This window comes from Felis catus, chromosome D1 (assembly GCF_018350175.1).
Source record: "Felis catus isolate Fca126 chromosome D1, F.catus_Fca126_mat1.0, whole genome shotgun sequence".
Taxonomy (NCBI): Eukaryota; Metazoa; Chordata; class Mammalia; order Carnivora; family Felidae; genus Felis; species Felis catus.
In genome coordinates this window covers 57,315,817-57,336,572 of record NC_058377.1, presented here as the reverse complement: position 1 = coordinate 57,336,572, position 20,756 = coordinate 57,315,817, and the positions used below count along the sequence as shown (strand labels likewise).

The window sequence follows — 20,756 nt, the reverse complement described above, 5'->3', positions numbered from 1 at the left end:
TCAGAATTTCCAAATCCCCTCAGTCCTCAACTTCACCAGGTTCGATAAGAGGAAATTGCAAAAACTGGAGGCGAGGCTGAGGACGACATAGAAGGTAGCTAATAAATATTAATGAGGTTTCGCCTCCCGCCAATCGGGCCCGGGGAGAACCTTCTCCCGGCTCATTGGAGCCCCGCCCCCTCATAAATATGTAGCCGGTACCGCCCGCCGCGCACTGCCCCGCCCTCTACTCTTCTCCCTCGCAACGGACTCTCCCTTCAAACGGGAAACAAGATGGCGGCGGCAGGTCCGAGTACTCGGGCCTCTTCCGCGGCGGCAGCGGCAGCTCTGAGTCGGCGGGGCCGACGGGGCCGCTGTGACGAGATGGCGGCAGCCAAGACTGGGGCCCCGGGCGCGGCCTCTGGTCCCGCGTTGCTGGTGTTGCCGCCGCCGCTGCTGCAACCGCCGCCACCGCCGCGGCCGGAGGAGTCGGGCTGCGCCGGGTGCCTGGAGACCCTCGGCGAAGCTGCGGCCCTGCCGTGCGGCCACTCGCTGTGCCGAGGCTGCGCCCAGCGCGCCGCCGACGCAGCGGGCCCCGGTTGCCCGCGCTGCCGTGCCCGCGGCCCGGGTTGGGCCCGCCGTCGGGCCCGCGACGACGGCCAGGCCGACGCGGAGGTGCAGAGCGAGCGCGCCCGCCGCGGCCAGCCGGAGCGCTGCCGCCAGCGCCGGGACGGGGGCGCGGCCGCCGCGGGGTCCAGGCCGGAGCAGGAGCCGCGCGCCGCGGCCACGGAGCCAGGTGGAGCTTTCCCTCCTCCCTTTGGGGGTCTGGAGCGAGGCCGAGCGCGCCCGGCCTGGCCTGGTTGGGGGGTGGAGGGTCCCAGGCCGTGCTCGAGCGGCTGTGTAGAGTTCGCGTGGGGTTGGAACTGGGCTCTGTCCAGGCGCATCTGTTTCTGAATTTTGAACTTCAGAATGAAGTACGGGCACGATGGATTTGGAGGGGCAGTGAGGGGATCTCGCGCCTTACGGAAGTTAGAAGTTTGGAGGGAAACAGCATTCTTGGAACAAGTTAGGGCCAGGTTGGAATGGTGTGTGGGAGAAGGGTTCCTAACTTTGCAGGAGCCCTGGAGGATCAGAGAAGTGCTTGGTTTCGTGTTGGGTGAAGAGCTTGGGGTCGAACTGCGTGTAGAGAAGTGGCTCCTGGGCCTAAATGGATTAGTGAGAGGTATGGAGTATCCGGAGTTAAGGGGGCGGGTTGAATTTGAGGATGTGAAGAGAGCTTTTCAGACTAGAGTGTGGAGTGGGTTGAGAGAATGAACTCACAAGCGCAATTTTCACAAAATCTTGACAGAGCCTCGCACATCGGGGTTATTTATATTTATAAGTAATAACTCCAAAAATGAATAAGCTGTCCAGTAGTGCTCGACAAACAAAACAAAACAAAACAACCACAAAACTGGGTGGGGGTTAAGTTTCGTAAATGGAGATTGGTTGGCAGGGGCTGCTTCTGTCTCCATGGCTGTGTAGGTTTCCTGCTATCGTCCTGGTAGTTAAAAGTTGCGGGACTGTTGCTTTCAACTTCTTTGCCTTTCGATACCTCCCACAGCCTGCCCCTCTGGTGCTGAGCTTGACGTTGAAAGTGCCCTGTAAAAACACAAAACAGAACTGTTTGTAACTTAGGACTCCGAGACACATCCAGTCAACACAACATCTATGTTCTTTGATAAAAAAAATGCTTACCTAGGAGGAGATTTCCAAGAAACATAATTAGGAAAGGCCAGATATTTGCACCTTTTGTGTTGGGAATTCTGCCATTTTTTTTTTTTTTTTTTTTTTTTTCAGTAGGGAAAAGGAAGCGTTGCTTGTGTATGAAAGTGCAGTCTCTAGAAACTACAGTTTCCGGAATGCAGTTCTGTTTTGATTAAAGCAGACACCTGCCACTGTCCTAGGATACCTTACTTTTATTTCTTTGTCTTACTTGGCTATATTCCTTATTTTTCCTTGTAAGTTTCACAACATCCTTATGAGAGAGGTACTTTTATTTCCGTTTTAGAGATGAAATTGAGGCCCAGAGAGGTCAAGTAACTTGCCGAAGGGTGAACCCCAATTCTATCTGATCCTTGTTCAGAGTAGGTGAGGCCTCCCCAAACGTCATCTAATTTGTGGGTGCTGAGTGATGATCTCATATGCCCTTTAGTTTGCTTCAAGTTCTGAGATTATGGTAAAAATTTCTCTGGTCTTCCTACTAGTACTATTGATTATATGGTCAAATAAGATAGAGATGTCTGTTCTCATTTATAAAGTCTGGACTCCTCTGTGAAATATCAGTTCTGGACTTTGATTCATGAGAAGGAGTATGGCTTGATAATTTGTGCAAACTTTTTCTGATGAAGAAATTTGTCATAAAGTGTATCAGTGATTAAGGAAAATTATATAAAATGAGATTCCAAATTAGGATCTATTGAATTACTGAGTATCCACCAATTACTTATATGTTTATATGAGGACTGTGATGAAAAATATTTTTCCTTAAATATTCTTGTCGGATCATTGAGTGTATATAATTACAGGCTTATTAAGTCAAATCATTATAGGAGAATATTGCTGAACAGGGTTTGCGAATTATCTTCTAGCTTCAGTGGGTTGTCTGGGCTTGTTAGAGTTATATACAATTTTTTAATTTAGAATTTTAATATGCCGTGCATTCACATAATCCAAACACAAATGTAAGAAAGTGTACAATGGAAAGGTTCCTCCTATCCCTTTACTCATTTCCCACTGCCACCAAAGATTCTCATTTATTCTTCCACAGTTTCTTTATGCTTCTACATAAAAATTCAAATATACTTATTTTCGTTTTTGATCTTTTTACACAAAAGGTTGTATATTGTATACATTGTTCTGTAACTTGCTTTTTTCCATATAAAGATACATGATGGAAAACTTTTCATATCCGTATATAGAAGGTTTCTTTATTCTGCTTACAGCTGCAAGGAATTTCATTGAATGGCTATAACAATTAACTGTCTATCGGTAGACATTTAGGTTGTTTCCAATCTTTTGCTATTATAAAAAGTCAGTTATAAAATTGTTACATACATGTGTATGTGCATTCATATGGAGAGGTCACCTGTAGCTTTCACCAGATTCTCAAAGGGATGCAGAAAGAAAGCTAGGAACCATTGTTTTAACCCAGGTCTCTCATTCTACAGAAGAGAGAACTGAGGCCCAGAAGAGAGTAGAAAGTGACCAGCTAATGGTCATCATGAGTTAGTAGCAGATAAACAAGGACCAAAACAATAACCCATAAATAAGGGCTAAAACATAGCTTAATTCACAGTCAAATGCTCATGATGACTTGTAATAGGGAAAACTAAAAAATAGGGAAAAGTTTTATAAAAACTTACATTGTGTTTTTGAGTGGGAAACAGCAACAGAACCAGCAATTTTAGGTATATTCAGAAGTATATTGCTTAGCAGTTTTTTTGGGGCATAGTTAGGTTAATTGATAAAAAGAAAGGTCAGAATTCCTTTTTAATACTGGAAATTAAATTTTGTAGTAAATGCACTGGTGCTTAAGTGAAATTCTTATATATATATATATATATATATATATATATATATATATTTTTTTTTTTTTTTTTTTTTTTTTTTTTTTTTAATTTTGTTGAGGCCCCATGGCTCTTTTGGAATTGAATTGTCTATAATAAGTATAAGAGTTTGTGCTTGTTGAAAATTTTGGTTGTGTTGGTGACATTTTTGTTTTTTACCAGTTTCCTGACAAGCTTTAAAATTCAGAACCTTAAGGACTCCTGTATAACATGTTTTGTTTTATTCTTCTATGCCTTGTCAGTTTGCTTTTGGATATAGCAAACTGTTGCACAGTTGACTTGTGCAACATTGTGTGAAGTCTACTTCAACTTTATGTTCCTTGAGGTTATAGCTCATCGCGTATATTGACATAGTATTTGAACCATTTTGAGCAATATTCACAAGTATGTAATGAATGTTTGTGCTGGGCCAGGCACTGTTCTAGGTTCTTGGGAGACCTTAGTGAATGAAATGTTCAAAGATTTCTTCTTCTTGGAGCTTATATACTAAATTTAGAGGCAGTCTTGGTCCATTGATTAAAAATAAAAACTGTAGCACATGGGCATATATAGGTGCTTTTGCAACTGCATTTGACCCTTGAACAACAGGGGTTTGAACTGTGTGGGTTCCACTTATACATGGATTTTTTTCAATGAATACATTACAGTGCTGTAAATGTATTTTCTCTTTCTTATGATTTTCCTAACATTTTCTTTTTTCTAGCTTAGTTTATTGTAAGAATAGAGTATATAATGCATATAACATACAAAATATGTGTTAATCAGCAGTTTATATTATTAGTAAAGCATCTGGTCAACAAAGGGCTACAAGTCAAGTTTTTGGAAAGTCAGCAGTTACCCTAGATTTTCAACAGTGCTGAGGGTCGGTGCCCCTAACCCCTGTGTTGTTCAATGGTCATCTGTATATACAACAGCAATACTTAAGTCTCATTGATAATAATTAATGAATCTTAAGAATTAATTTAGTCTTTTGATATGAAATCAAGAGTGACCATTCTAAATTATACTGCTTCTGAAATTGAAACCAAGACCTTTTTAGGATAATTCTTTTTCTTCTACCCTGGGTAATAATTGAAGAGAAAAGCTACACAAAGGCCAATGAGTCCTTTTTATTTTTTTATTTTTTGGAGAGAGCTAGAGAACACGAGTCGGGGAGAGGGGCAGATGGACAGAGAGAGAATTCTGACACAGGTCTTGATCCCACAACCCTGCGATCATGACCTAAGCCAAAATCAAGAGTTAGACTCTCAACTGACTAAGCCACCCAGGAGCCCCACCAATGAATCTTTTAAATTGGCAGTTAAAACTTAAAAAAATTTTTTTAGTGTTAAAAGCGCGTTTCAAAAATTCAGTAGTACCTCATTTATCCCATCCCTTTCATCACCCCTCAACCTCCCTGTTCACTTAGGGTTAACATTATACATTTAAAAAAAATCCTCTTTCTGTGACAAACAAGTAGTTCTGGTTTATTACTCAGTTGGCAGACAATGTTTGCTATGTGTGCAGCCTAAATTGCATTTAGGACTAATGAATAATGAAATCATGTGATTGTAGTGTAAAAGGATAAGAATTTCCCTCAACTGTAGGGATTTGTTGTAAAATGTATAAAATGACTCAACTTTTTATCCTTAATGACACGTACACATATTCCAGAATTTGAGAGTGTCCTTATGTGTTCTACTAATGCAGGAAACAATTCAGAATGAGATTACCTCGCCAACTAAACACTAATTACCATTAAAGGAATATCTGTATCCTATAGAATTCAGGGTTGAGCCTCAAGAATTTAGGAGGTATTTGGTTTTCTTCTTATCCACTTCCAAACTTCCAGTTAATCCGGACAATTGCCTACCCTTGAATTCATTTATATCTGAGGGTTTTTTTTGCTTTTTGTTTTTGTTTTTGGTTTTTTTTTTTTTTTTTTTTTTTTGAGTGTAGGATACGGGATATGTTTGTCAAATGTCATCCCACTAATTCAATGAGCATTTTGGGGGCACATGCTCCGTAAGATAATACAGTAAAAAAGGGGAATAAGACATGGTCCCTGTTCAAGATTCCACAGTCTGGTTGGAGAAGCACCTTATCAAAAATATTACAAAGTAGTAAGTGAGGTAAATGCATAAAGCCAACAGAGTATAGGAATGGGATAACTAAGCATCTGGAGGAGAGCTGAGGAATTTGAGCTCTATGCTGAAAAGGTAGGAATTTATCAGGTGAGAGAGGAGGGGATGGCCATTCCAGGCAGAAGAACCTACATGCACAAAGGCATGAAGTCTCTTGGCACATTCAGGGACTGACAGGAAGTTAAATATAGATGGAATGTGGGACTGAAGTGGGAAAGAAGAGAAGGGACTGGGGAAGTTAGATCACAAAGGGCATGGTATGTCATGATAAAATAATTTGGGACTTTGTCCTATAGACAGTACAGAGCCCTTACAGATTTTTAAGTAATGACATCATCATAATGATGTGCTTTAGAAAGAATATTGGTTGGGGTATGGAGGAAAGACATGAATAGAAATGAAGAAGGGAGTCCAGTTAGGGGACTATTTTAGTAGTCCAGGCAAGAGATGAAGAGGGCCTGGACTAAAGCAGTGTCTGTGGGGATGTTTCCTTCCGTCATGCATTAATTTAGTAATCATTTGAGGGTCTTCTGTGTGCTAGGCAATGGAACTGCATATAGAATAAAGCATGATTCTTTCTCTTTGAGTCAGCGTAGTTGGGAAGATTGGTGCACAAACACGCAACTGAAATGTGTAATAAATGCAATTATAATGGTAATGCAAGATATCATTGTAAAAGGCAGTAAGGAATATGTTAATGGGGCAAGTTAATGGAGCAGGATCTGGAGACAGATTGCCTGTGTTTGAATTCCAGCTCTGCCATTTATAGCTGTGTGCCATTGCGTAGGTTGCTTCAACTCTCTGTACCTTAGTTTCCTCATTTGCAAATGGGGATAGTAATAGCAAAATCATAATGTTGGTAAGACTAAATAATTAGTAGAATGCTTGTCATATAAAGAACTCAATGAAGAGCTTCCAGCTTGGATGGGTCAGAAATGGCTTCAGTGAAAGGCAGACACTTGACCCTGAGTATTCAGTAGGTGGATGGGGGCAGGATGAAGATGAGGGAAACCGGTATATGCAGAAGTACAGGACTCTGAAATAACAAGGAGACTTCCAGGGATTGTAAGTAGGAGTGGTTGGAGCATAGACTACATGTGGGAGAGTGGGAGGAGATGGAATTCCAGAAATAAGCAGTTACTGAATAACAGTGGACTTTGAATGCCATGCTCAGGAGTGAGGATCCACTGAGGAATTTTAAAGAAGAGTTCCATCTTTGCATTTTAGAGTGATTACTCCTGTGGGGTTAATGTAGCAAATGGATTGGAGAGCCCAGATTCTCTTTTAGCAAGAGGGCTGAGATGAGAAGATGCTTCTGCTGCAGATATCCAGAAAAGCTAGATGATATTGAACTAACAATTCTTTTGAAAGAATTCCTGAGCTTGCAGGAAAGACAGGAAAATCTCCAGGTTCTAGAAATAAAAATGGAACTAAAACCCAAAACTTTAGTAAGCTCCTGCTATGTTGCCCTAGAGTGGGGGTGAAGGGGTGGAGTGAGGGGCTATTTCTGGTTTTCTATTCCTAGTGGATTGAGTTTTAACCACCGAAAAAGGAACCAAAACTAAGACTTGTGCATAAAACTGGGATTCTTGATGTGCATTCAGAGTGAAGGGGTGGGCAGAGAATAATCTTCCTACTGGTACAAGCCAGTAATAAGAAATTTTGTCTTGATTTACTTGGGCTCTATGCAGAGAGGAAATGGAGAAAAGAGCTTTCCTGAGACGTTGAAGCGCACGATGTGTGCCTTGCTCATATTTGGGATCTGATTTTATATTATATGGTTTTAAGTATCACCATGCTGAGAAATTAATATAAAAGCTGGCTCCAAACTAGTGATACCCATGGATCACCTGGAGAAAGGAAAAAAAAGACTCTAAGAGGTACTCCCAACTCGCTCCAGAAGAGATTCTTTAAGAAGAGATAAGCCCAACCAAAGATGAACTTATAATTGAATGTGACACACGAGGAAACCATTTTCTAACATAAATGAGGCTTAGTAGATATAACAAGCAAGGGGATTCTATCTCTAGGAACTGGGATAGTAGAATAGCAGCTTAAATGATAATTTAAATTGGCACATTTTAAGTGACTAAAGACATTAAAGAATTAATGGAAATCTCAAGAAGTGAGAAGGACATTATGAAACAGGTGCATTTATTTTTTTTATTTATTTTTTTTTTAATTTTTTTTTTTTTAACATTTTATTTATTTTTGAGACAGGGAGAGACAGAGCATGAGCAGGGGAGGGGCAGAGAGAGGGAGACACAGAATCTGAAACAGGCTCTGGGCTCCGAGCTGTCAGACAGAGCCCAACATGGGGCTCGAACCCACGAACCGTGAGATCATGACCTGAGCCCAAGTCGGATGCTTAACCGACTGAGCCACCCAGGCGCCCCTGAAACAGGTGCATTTAAAAAAGATCTAAACATAATGAAAAATATAGTCAGGGAGGTTAAAAAAAGCTCAGTGAATAAGGTAAGCACTAGTTTACACGGATGAAGAGAAAATCAGTAAGCTGGGAATTAGATATGTGGAAATCCTGAGGATGCAGAACAGTAGGATAAAGGAAAATCTGAAAGAGAGGTGAAGAGAAATGAAAGGTCAAGAAGACCCATCATCTAATAGTTACAGAAGGAGAAGAATAGAATGTGGGAGACATGGAATTTAAAGAGATGGTGACTTGAGAGTATTTTGGAATTAATAAGAAGACATGAATCCTTCGGTTTTAGAGTCATGAGGCCCTAGAAAGAATTAAATGAACAAAGCAAACAACCCCCACAACTAAACACATTGCAATGAAACTGTAGAACACCACAGGCACTTTAAAAAGCAACCAGAAAGGAAAAACAAAGGAGCAACAGACTGAGAGCAGACATCTTATAACCAAGAGAGGCCAGAAGAAAATGGAACAATGTCTTCTCAGTGTTGAGAGATCTGAATTTTGTATTCAGCTAAGTTATAATTCAAGAGTGAGGACAAAATAAAAATATTTTCAGATAAACAAAAATACAGAGAATTTACCACGCTGTTTCTGAAAGAACTATTATACTGAAGAATATACATCAGCAAGAAAGAAATGTAATGGGAGAAAATAGGACACAAGAAAACATGGTGAACAAAGAAATGGGTAGGTAAACGAAGTGAATATTGACTCTATAAAGCAAAAATAATTATGACTAATATGTGGCGGTTAAAACCAAAATGGGACTAAAATATCAGACAAGGATAAAATGTAAGCTGGGAGGGAAGGTGATCAGCATTGAAGAGTTCTAAGGTTCTATATATAGTTCAGGAGGATAGAGATATTGATTAACTTTAGGCTCTTGGTCAGATGCATATTAAAAATTTAAGGGTAACCACCAAAGAAATGGAATGTAAATTTGATCTGCTGCATATATATAGAACCATACACCTCCCAAATTAGAGAATATACATTCTTTTATTTTTTTATTAAAAAAATTTTTTTAACATTTATTTATTTTTGAGAGACAGAGTGTGAGCAGGGGAAGGGCAGAGAGAGAGAGTGAGAGCGAGAGCGAGAGCGAGCGAGAGAGAGAGAGAGAGAGAGAGAGAGAGAGAGAATCTGAAGCAGGCTCCAGGCTCTGAGCTGTCAGCACAGAGCCTGACATGGGGCTCGAACCCACAAACTGTGAGATCATGACCTGTGCCAAAGTTGGATGCCCAACTGACTGAGCCACCTAGGCACCCCAAGATTTTACATTCTTTTAAACAAATGTAGAACATGCACATAATTAGGCACAAAGAAAGTTTTAACAGATACCAAAGATTGCTATATAAACTGTTATCTCATCCCAGTACAATAAAATTAGAAATCAGTGACAAATATAACCAATCCCCCTCCCAGTCCATGTTTGGAAATTTAAAAAGCAGAAACAAACGTCTAAATAATATATGGTGAAGAACAAAATCATGGAAATTGGAATGTATTTAGAGTTGAGTAACAATGAGATAGTAAACAACTATCTCAGAATCTGTGGAGTATAACTAAAGCAAAACTAAGGAAAATTTAAGTGTCTGAATTATGTTTCATTAAATCTTAAGATGCCATCATTTGTAACATGTGCTGTCATTTACCAAACAATGCTTTACTGTCACTCAGACTTTTTAACTTTGTACTTACTGAAAGAGTTCTTATAAATTTATTACAGATTTAACGTATCACTTGAGCATATATTTATAAAAGGAAGTGATAAATTAGAATATTCCTGTGACTTCATATTCAGAGCCTGATTCTTCTAAATCATAGAGGTTGTGTTTTTCTATGTAGTATTGTTTACTGTGTCATTGAGACCATTGGTGATACAGAATTTCTTAAAAGAGTGTTCCACAGCTCTAACATTTTTCTTTTCTTTTTAAGGAAAAGAACTTTTTAATTTAAATTTTAGTTAACACAGTGCAATATTGGTTTCAGGGGTAGAATTCAGTGATTCATCACTTAACATTTAACACTCAGTGCTCATCACAACAAGTGCCCTCCTTAGTATACATCACCCATCTAGCCCATCTCCCACCTCCCTCCCTCTGTCAAATTCATAGTTTGTTTTCTATTATCTACATTGTTCTTTAGCACTGCTGACACCCATCATGTTTGGATGCTCATGCTTTTTTGAGCTTGCCAAATGGCATCAACAAAATGTTTTCAGATGAGATTTATAGTTCTTCCTCAGATGGCCTTTATAGGCTAATACTGAGGTTACAGTTGTCCAGTCACCAGGGATAACCACCAAATCATACATTTTTTGGTGAGCTTACTCTTTAATTGTGTACATTTATACATAAATAAGCAATGACAGTGCCATCATCACTGCTGCCTGGCTGACTGATTATAAGACTTCAACTGTAAGAAACATCCCAGTTTCAGAGATGTTAATATGAAGAAATGTAGGTCCTAGAACCTGTAAGATATTTGAGTTGAAGGAAGCCTAAACATTATTGAGTTAAGTGGTGAACCGAAATAGTTAGAGAAGTAATAGCAGAGGGGCACCTGGGTGGCTCAGGTCGTGATCTCACGTTCATGAGTTCCAGCCCTGCACTGTCAGTGCAGAGCCTGCTTGGGATTCTCTTTCTCCCTCTGTCTCTACCCCTCCCCTGCTCATGCTCTCTCTGTCTCACTCCCTAAATAAATAAATAAACAAATATTAAAAAAAAAAAAAAGATTAAACCCAAAGGAAGTAGGAGATAGGAAAGAATAAAAATAACAGAAATTAATGGAATAAAAAATAAACAGTGAAGAGGATTAATAAAGCCAAAATCTAATTCACTGAAGGTCATAATATGAGATTTATATTATGGGGGTGCCTGGGTGGCTCAGTCGGTTGAGCGTCTTAACTTCAGCTCAGGTCATGATCTCACAGTGTGAGTTTGAGTCCCGTGTCAGGCTCTGTGCTGACAGCTCAGAGCCTGGAGCCTGCTTCGCATTCTGTGTCTCCCTCTCTCTCTGCCCCTCCCCTGCTCATGCTCTGTCTCTCTCTGTCTCAAAAATAAATAAAAACATTTAAAAAAATTTAAAAAAGGTTTATATTATGGACAAATCTCTGGCAAGATTGGTCAAAGAAGAAGAAAAACAAGAAGGCATAAATGATATTAGGAATGCAACAGGGAATACAACTACAGATGTGATAAAGATATAAAAATCCCGTAAATATAGAATATGGGCTTTATGCCATGAATTTGAAATATTGCATAAAATAGTTCACTTACTAAAAACTGCAATCTGTCACAGATTGCTTAAGAATAAATAGAAAATATGAACAGAAATGTAACTAAAAAAGAAAATGAATAGTAAAATCTATCCACTAAGTAATATGTAGATAAAATAAGCAAAATCCAGAATGTGGGAAACTGCAGGATACATGGCCCATTACCACAAATAATGTGAAGAAGAAGGAGGAAGAGGAAGAAGAGGAAGAGGAAGAGCAATAGAAGGGAAACCTGTAGATGAAAAGACATAACAAATTTAAGTGCGTGAATTTATTTGGATCCTGATTTGAAAAACTGTTAAAACATTTGATAGGAATTTGAACACTGTTTGGATGTTTGTTGATATTAAAGATTATGAAATGTTCAACGTGACAATAGTTACATATTTTGTAAGAGTCCTTCAAGAGAGATACTAAAATGTTCCCAGATAAGATGATTTGATGTCTGGGATTTGCTTCAAAATCATTCCTTCAAGGGGAGTGGGGAGAGGTAATGATTGGGGGAATAGATGAAATATGATTGGCAATGAATTGATTGTTGAGGCTGGGGGATGGATAGGTTGGGGTTTATTATACAGGTATCTGTAATATTTGGGACTTTTCTGTAATAAAAGGCAGAAGAAAAATTCTATCTGCTTAGGATGCACCAGGCACAGGGTTTTACAGGTTACCCAAATATTGCAGGATGCAGACTATTCCAGGAAAGAAAAGTGTTTTTCAGGTTCCTTTTGGAAGGCTTTTACAACTTGATATCAAAATCATACAAGGACAGCATAAGAAAGGAAAAATACAGACCAATCTCATGAATGTAGATTTAAGAAATCCAAAATGAAATATACACTAATCTAGTAGTGCATTAAAAAAAACCTCACAACCAAGTAGCATTTATTCCAGGAATAGGGGTTCAGTTTAACATTAAGAATCTAATGTAATTCAGTATACAGCATTAATGAACTAAAGGAAAGTAAAACCATATGATCATCTCAATAGATTCTTAAAAGAGCATTTGACAAGAATTTACCATTCATTCATTTAAAAAGCTAGAACACCTGGAATAGAGGGGAACTTTTTCTTTTTTAGTGGAACTTGTCAATAAGGATGATTAGTGAGTGGCCAAGAACACTCAAGACAATTTTGGAGCACATTGCTTTATCAAATATTAAGCTATTATAAAGCCGTATTAATTGAAACAGGTACTGGTGTCAGGATAGTTGGATAACCAGTGTTAAATAATTAAAAAGTCCAGGGGCACCTGGGTGGCTCAGTCGGTTGAGCGTCCGGCGTCGGCTCAGGTCATGATCTCATGGTTTGTGGATTCGAGCCCCGCGTCAGGCTCTGTGCTGACAGCTCAGAGCCTGGAGCCTGCTTCAAATTCCGTGTCTCCCTCTCTCTCTGCTCCTCCCCTGCTCGTGCTCTGTCTTTCTCTCTCTCAAAAATAAATAAACATTAAAAAAATTAAAATAATTAAAAAGTCCAAAAAACAAAGAGTTGAGTAACATGCCCTCATATATTTGAATTTGATAGATGACAGATGGCATTACAAATCAGTGGGGCAAAGATTTTCTTTTTCTTTTCTTTTTTTTTTTTAAATATAATTTATTGTCGAATTGGTTCCCATACAATACCCAGTGCTCATCCCAACAAGTGCCCTCCTCCCTGCCCATCTCCCACTTTCCCCTCTCCCCCAACCCCCCCTCTACACTTAGTTTGTTCTCAGTCCTTAAGAATCTCTTATGGTTTGCCTCCCTCCCTCTCTGTAACTTTTTTCCCCCCTCCCGCATGGTCTTCTGTTAAGTTTCTCAAGATCCACATATGAATGAAAACAGTATGGTATCTGTCTTTCTCTGCCTGGCTTATTTCACTTAGCATAATAACCTCCAGTTCCATCCACATTGCTGCAAATGGCCAGATTTCATTCTTTCTCATTGCCAAGTAGTATTCCATTGCATATATAAACCACATCTTCTTTATCCATTCATCAGTTGATGGACATTTAGGCTCTTTCCATAATTTGGCTATTGAAAGTGCTGCTATAAACATTGGGGTACATGGGCCCCTATGCATCAGCACTCCTGTATCCTTTGGGTAGATTGCTGGCAGTGCTATTTCTGGGTCATAAGGTAGTTCTATTTTTAATTTTTTGAGGAACCTCCACAGTGTTTTCCAGAGTGACTGCACCAGTTTGCATTCCCACCAGCAGTGCAAGGGGGTTCCCGTTTCTCCACATCCTCTCCAGCATCTGTAGTCTCCTGATTTGTTCATTTTAGCCACTCTGACCAGCGTGAGGTGATATCTCATTGTAGTTTTGATTTGTATTTCCCTGATGAGGAGTGACGTTGAGCATCTTTTCGTGTGTCTGTTGGCCATCTGGATGTTTTCTTTGGGAAAGTGTCTATTCATGTCTTCCCATTTCTTCACTGGATTATTTCTTGGGTGTAGAGTTTGGTGAGTTCTTTATGGATTTTAGATACTAGCCCTTTATCCCATATGTCATTTGCAAATATCTTTTCCCATTCCATCGGTTGCCTTTTAGTTTTGTTGATTGTTTCCTTTGCAGTACAGAAGCTTTTTATCTTGATGAGGTCCCAGTAGTTCATTTTTGCTTTTAATTCCCTTGCCTTTGGAGATGTGTCGAGTAAGAAATTGCTGCAGCTGAGGTCAGAGAGGTTTTTTCCAGCTTTCTCCTCTAGGGTTTTGATGGTTTCCTGTCTCACATTCAGGTCCTTTATCCATTTTGAGTTTATTTTTGTGAATGGTGTAAGAAAGTGGTCTAGTTTCATTCTTCTGCATGTTGCTGTCCAGTTCTTCCAGCACCATTTGTTAAAGAGACTTTTTTCCATTGGATGGTTCTTTCCTGCTTTGTCAAAGATTAGTTGGCCATACATTTGTGGGTCTAATTCTAGGGGCCTCTATTCCACTGGTCTATGTGTCTGTTTTTGTGCCAGTACCATACTGTCTTGATGATTACAGCTTTGTAGTAGAGGCTAATGTCTGGGATTGTGATGCCTCCCATTTTGGTTTTCTTCTTCAATATTACTCTGGCTATTCGGTGTCGCAAAGAACCCATTTTCAATTGTTGTGGATAGTTAGCTAACCTTATAGAAAACCAGGAAAAAAAATAGATCTTTACCTCATACTATACACAAAAAGTTAATTCCAAATGGATTAAATGTCAAACCACAAAACTTAGAAAATACTAGAAGTATCTTTATGAAAATGAGGTAGGGAAGGATTCTTCATAGAAATAAACAGCATAAAGGAAAGTGATAATTTGGACACATTAAACACTTCTGTATGATAATGTAAAGTAAGAAGATAAATCACAAGGTGGAAGAAAATGTTTTCAATGAAATAACCGATTAAAGATTAATATCCAAAATATATGAGAAACCACAAATCGCTATGACAGACACCTCACCAGAAAAATAGTGAAAAAATAGTCTATTTGAATAGACATTTCATGGAAGAGGAAAACTGAAAAGCCAATAAACATCTGGAGTTATGCTCACTATCATTGATAATTAGGGAAAAGCAAATTAAGCCAATGATGAGAGGCTACCAGACTGCAGAATTTATGATCAATTAATGATAATTAATGGGGACCCACATGCTGCTGGGGAAGTAAAACCCGGTATAACCATTTTGGAGAGCAGTTTGGCCATACCTAGTAAGGTTGAAGAGATACATTCTTTATCTCTTGCCATGTGGCAATTCCGTTAATAGGTGTCTGCCCTATGTATGAATGTGTATGACATTTATGATATACATTCATGTATATACACCTATACACAATTACAAAGTTTTAAAAAATGATGCTCATTATAGTACTGGAAAGAGTAGTAACAGCTGTCCTTGATAGGAAAAGGGATAAAGGGATAAATTATGGTTCAGGCAATTATTATTTATCTTTCTAGAGAGAACTATTGTTAATAATTATACATTTCCTGCCAGACTTTACTAGCTTTTTACCTATGCCTAAATATTATATATGGCTTTTTAAAAATGGTAAGAATTAGTAAAAAGAAATTGTTTAACTTTCTTTTGATATATAAGGGCCAAATTGATGTTTAATCACTTCATTGACTAGGGAAGGTTCTGTTGCCTCAGGATATCACTCACATGTATCCTGTAGTATCTGAAATTCAATACATATTTTCTTTAGGTCCCTTATTCTTGCGGTTCTCTTAAAATGCAGGTACTTTTGAGAAAGAGAACTAGATAAACTTGTTCATATAGGGTAGGGAGGTTTTATCATTTTATGCATTCTTAAAGTTGGGATAGTTTTGGAGAGGGAAATAGCATTTATGGAGTTTACTTTGTATTAGGTCCCATATGTTAGGTTTTATAGTTTACTTGCTAGACATTTATAGAGTATCTAGATGTGTAAGGCATTGAACTAGGTGCTTAAAAAGGGTAGACTTGAAGAGAGCAAGAATGTTTAGAGGAGGAACATTGAAGGAAGAAGAATTATCTTTCATACTTAATAACTGTGCCTGAGTCTATTTTAGAAGATTAGGTTAAAAATAAGTGTCAGACGATTGTGATGAAGATATGTAAGGGAAGAAGAGTGCTGATTAGTCATACTGATAAAGATGGTGCAAGACTGTCCAATTTCAACATCTCACTTTTCTTTCTGGTTTTCTAGAAGAAATGGATAGTATTACTGTGGAGATAGTTGTATGCAAAAGCTGAGCTGGTTTATCCCAGACTGATAACTTTCCATAAGCCTGCTATTAGCTGTTTTGATTTGAAAGATCCTTAGTACTTAGGCTAAGTAAAGATTCTGTTTGTTTATCAGATTATCCCCATTCATTGAACTCTTTCGTGCCTATTGTAAACTGACCCTGGGGAACCTTGGAGGTCCTTCTTGGTGACTTTATTAAGAGCAGTTTTGGGAGAGCGGTGGAACAAACTAAGGCCCTAATAGCATGAGTTAAAGTGAGAAAGGAGAAACAGTGAATATATACACTACTCTTTGGAGGGGTCTGCTGTAAAGGGGGGCAGGGAAACAGGCCAGTACTTGCTGGAGGGCAAGAGCTCAGGAGTTGTTTCTTTTTAAGATAGCTGATATTGTGTCATGTTTGTGTATTAGATTTGTGTGTTATCATAGTAGAGAGGAAGAAATTGATGCTGGAGAGAGTAGAGAAAAGTGATGAGCTAAGGTGAGAGAAGGTGAGGCCTGGAACACCAAGGGGAGATTGATTTTATATGTGAATAGGGATATTTCTCCCATTGTGGGGACTACTCATTGCTGTCTCTATATTGGACAATTTTAATGGTTTGAAAGTTAAGTTTTCTAGTGAATTAAAATCTACTTCCCTAGTTTTAGTATTCAAGTATTTAAAGACCATGATTACTTCTATCTAAATTTTTAGGTTAAACTTCTCAAATTCATTTCTTTGGTCTTCTTCCTCCCTTTCCAAATGTTCTGATCATGCTACAGTACTTAGAGTTCTTGTAATGTAGTATGCTTTTTGGCCTTTTGTCCCCTATGATTATCCTACCTGGAAGACTCTATCTTCCCGTCAAATTATACTCATCTTCTCAGGCCCAGGTGAAATATTAAGTGCTCTGTAAAATTTTTTTCACACTCATGCAGGAGTCAGTTATCTTCCTTTGTGCCACCACACAGCATATGCATCACTCATGTCACTGGATTTCAGTTCCTCATTTGTGTATCTGGCACTGCCGTGAACTCTCTGAGGTCAGAGATTATGTCTTTATGTATTCAGCACTTCATATGGTACTTAGAATGTATTAGATACATAGTAAATGTTTAATGGAGGAAAAAGATTTCTAAAAAAAAAAATCCCTAAAAGTTCTTGATTATATGTTATGATTCCTTCTGGTTGGTCATCTTTAAACATGCCACTCAGAGATGACTCTCATACTTTAAATAATACTTGACTAATGCAAAGTGTGGTGGGGCTTACTGTCCCTCCTTCTGGATGCTAAATTCTTTTCTTTCTCTGTCTCTCTTTCTCTTCCTTTCCTTCTCTTCTCTTGTCTTCTCTTTTTTTCTAGATCGAGAGAGAGTGAGGGGGAGAGGGATAGAGAGTATCTTAAGCAGGCTGCACGCCCAGTGCAGAACCTGAGGCAGGGCTCCATCTCATGACCCTGAGATTATGACCTGAGCTGAAATCAAGAGTGTATGCTTAAATGACTGAGCCACCCAGATGCCCCTGGATGTAAAATTCTTAATACTGCTAAAGATTGCAGTAGCCTTACTCATACTGAATTTGTCAGCAATAAAACTGGTTTCTTTCCTTGTTTTGTTTTTTTTTTTTTTGGTTTTTTTTTTTGGGGGGGGGCATGAATTACTGTCAAGACATCTTCCTCATCACATGATTTACCACAAAATTTTTAAGCTTGAAGATAACTTATTTCCAATTTTGGTTTGGTTTTTATTTTTCTGAATAGCAGTGGACTTATTTTCCCTTGACTCCCTTCTGTTTTGCCATTTCTCTTGTGTTTTGCTTGTGATTGGTTCTGTAAAACTTCAACAAAAGATTGGACTTTACTGAAGTTTACCTTTGCCTTAATTATAAAGAAAAGCTTTATTAACTTCAGCTTCCTTCAGACAACAAATTATTTGAAACTTTGGTATAAAATGGTGCTAATGGTATTAAAGATCTTTCTCATTGGTTCATTCTACAAAAATGTTTTAGGCCACTGAGTCTTACACTGAGACACATACCTAGAGACCATCCCTATCTTAAAGGAAATCTTCTAGTTTGGGGAGGCAGAGGCAGCGACAAATAATTATAACACGGGTAATAAATGCTACTACCATTGAGAGAAGTGCAGAATGTTATGAGGCCTACAGGAAGCTGATGTAATTCTCTCTGGGTTAAGCGGGAAAAGCTTCACAAAGGAGAGAGCAATGGATCAGCTTTGGAAGTAATCACTGTATAGTGAGAAGGAGAAAAACCATTCTGGAAAGAGGAAGTGGCATATATAAAGTCATAGAGGAGACAGGGTATGGCATATCCAGGAATAGATGTCTTAAGTCTGGGGAGGAGAGAGGTATTGCGGGAATGGAAAAGTGTGGCTGGAGTGGTAGATTGGGTACTGTTTATAAATCTTGTAGGCAGAAAGAAGGCAGGAGGATGATAGGGTAAGGTCTGTGTTTTATAGAAAACCAAAGAAGCAGTGTTGATGGTAGATGGAAAGACAAAGAGTCCAAGAGAGCAATTAGGCTACCATTTAATAAACACAGAATCTGTACCAAATAGATATTGGAGGATTAAAAAAATTTTTTTTAATGTTTATTTATTTTTGAGAGAGAGAGAGAGACAGAGACAGAGTTGTGTGTGGGGGGAGAGGCAGAGAGAGAGGGAGACACAGAATCCTAGATAGGCTCCAGGCTCTGAGCTGTCAGCACAGAGCCTGATGTGGGGCTCAAACCCACAAACTGTGAGATCATGACCTGAGCCATAGTTGGATGCTTAACCAACTGAACCACTCAGGCGCTCCTAGATATTGGAGGATTAGATGAGAAAAGCAACCCTATTATGGTAGGTAGTACTCCCATTTTACAGACGAAGAAACACAGGCTTTGGGAGCGTAAAGACTATTAATATTTATCCTGTGGGTGGTAGCTTCGAACGCATGTAGTATAGCTCCAAATCCAGCACTCTTTCTAATTTTGGTATCATTCCACCTTGTGGACTAGTGTGAATGATTCCTTGACTCAAACAGAGCAGAAATTAAATCCAAAGGATTTTGTGCTAGGATGATGGATATAGTGGGACAACCATATGGTGGTCTTGTTCTGCCTACATCTACAGGGCCTCCCTCTCTGCAGCATTCCTATACCTGTATTTGCATCTACGACATCTTTTATTGTGTGTCTCCTGTTGATTTGACTGTGCTGATCCAATGCAGGCTGCCTAACCATGTCTAATTGTTTGGGCCATTTCTGGACTAAACAAGGAAGCTTACTGCTTTCACTCTACTTTTGTTTAATATGTGCGTTTGCAAATTCTGTTGATCTCTGTTACTTTGTCTTTCTCCAATCCATGTGTCTTAGTCAGTTTGGGCTGTTATAGCAGAATATCATGGACTAGGTGGCTTATAAACAACAGTCATTATTTTCTCATGGTCCTGGAGGCTGGGAAGTCAAAGATCAAGATGCTAGTAGATTTGGTGTCTTGTGAGGGCCCACCTCCTAGTTCACGGACTCATTTTCTTGCTGCGTTTGTCCTCACTTGGTTGAAAGGCAGAGGTCTCTAGCATCTCTTTCATACGGGCACTAATCCCATTCATGAGGGCAAAGCCCTCATGACCTAATCGCCTTTGCAAGGCCCCACCTCTAAATGCCATCACACTGGGGATTAGGTTTCAACATATGAATTTGGGGGGGGGGGCGGGGGTGGGGGGAGAGGTGGTAATGCAAACATTTAGCACCAGGCATTGATAGCTAGAGCCAGAAGGCCAGACCCAGCCTGCTGCTCATTTTTGTAAATAAAGCTTCTCTTGGAGCACAGCCATACTTATTGTCTATGGCTGCTTTCATGCTACAGTAGCAGAGTGGACAGAGACCTTATGGTCTGCAAAGCCTGAAATATTTACTCTCTGGCCACGAGCCTATAGTCTTGGGCTACTCATTATTCTTTCCAAATCACGGTACAAATCAGGTTAATTCTTTAAGCTAAGGGAGCAAGATGCAACTTGAAATTTGAGTATTTATTAATTTTTATTAGCAGTTAATTTAGTAAGTACTTTAAAGTTGACCCACTAATACATATATGAAAAAACACTTTGGTGCCATTTTTTTTTTCATTGAATTTCTCATATTTTCCTACAATTCCAAGAAATGTATATCCCTGATATATATCCCTATATCCTTATAGGGAAGTTTCTACATTCAATCAATATCAGTTATGTAGCCAACACTGTACCAGACACATTACATTAAATCACATTTAATCATTCATAATAGTTCATTTAAGGGAGTTATTGTTACCCTTTTGGGAATGGGGAAACTGAGGGCTAGAGATGTTGTGGTGTGCCCAGAGAGTATCTGAGTGGTATCCACAGCCCGGGATTTTGTACTTAACAAGTTATCAGGTGTACTCATATGTTTGGTAAAGTGCTATATTAAAAAAAAGTATTTAACTGAGTGACCAACCCAGGCAAGCACTGCTGATAGAATCACAGAAGTACCTCCTTCATACTGTATGTAGGGGGGATTCTGCCCAAATTTGGCATTGTTACCACATAAAAGTAAAGAACAACCTATTCCCCAAGCATGTGGGATAACAGGTTTTATAGTTTATTAATAGTCGTACCATATTAATAAGATTAAATATGTTAGTATCATC

At 39.1% G+C, this 20,756-nt stretch overlaps 1 protein-coding gene and 1 long non-coding RNA gene across 5 annotated transcripts in view; one reads left to right on the top strand and one right to left on the bottom strand.

Annotated features, from left to right (window-relative positions):
• The first annotated feature begins 236 nt into the window (after positions 1–236).
• The window catches only part of RNF169 (ring finger protein 169), a 108,267-nt gene continuing 87,747 nt past the window's right edge, over positions 237–20,756 (top strand). For all 4 annotated transcript variants that reach the window (XM_023239437.2, XR_002736219.2, XR_002736220.2 and 1 more), the window contains exon 1: positions 237–775. In XM_023239437.2, coding sequence (XP_023095205.2) covers positions 274–775 — 502 coding nt within the window. In that variant the 5' untranslated portion in view covers positions 237–273. The remainder of the gene's footprint in view (positions 776–20,756) is intronic.
• LOC109491963 overlaps positions 1,253–20,756 on the bottom strand; it is a 42,603-nt gene continuing 23,099 nt past the window's right edge. The window contains exon 3 of the long non-coding RNA XR_002145634.2: positions 1,253–1,620. This is a non-coding gene — a long non-coding RNA (uncharacterized LOC109491963). The remainder of the gene's footprint in view (positions 1,621–20,756) is intronic.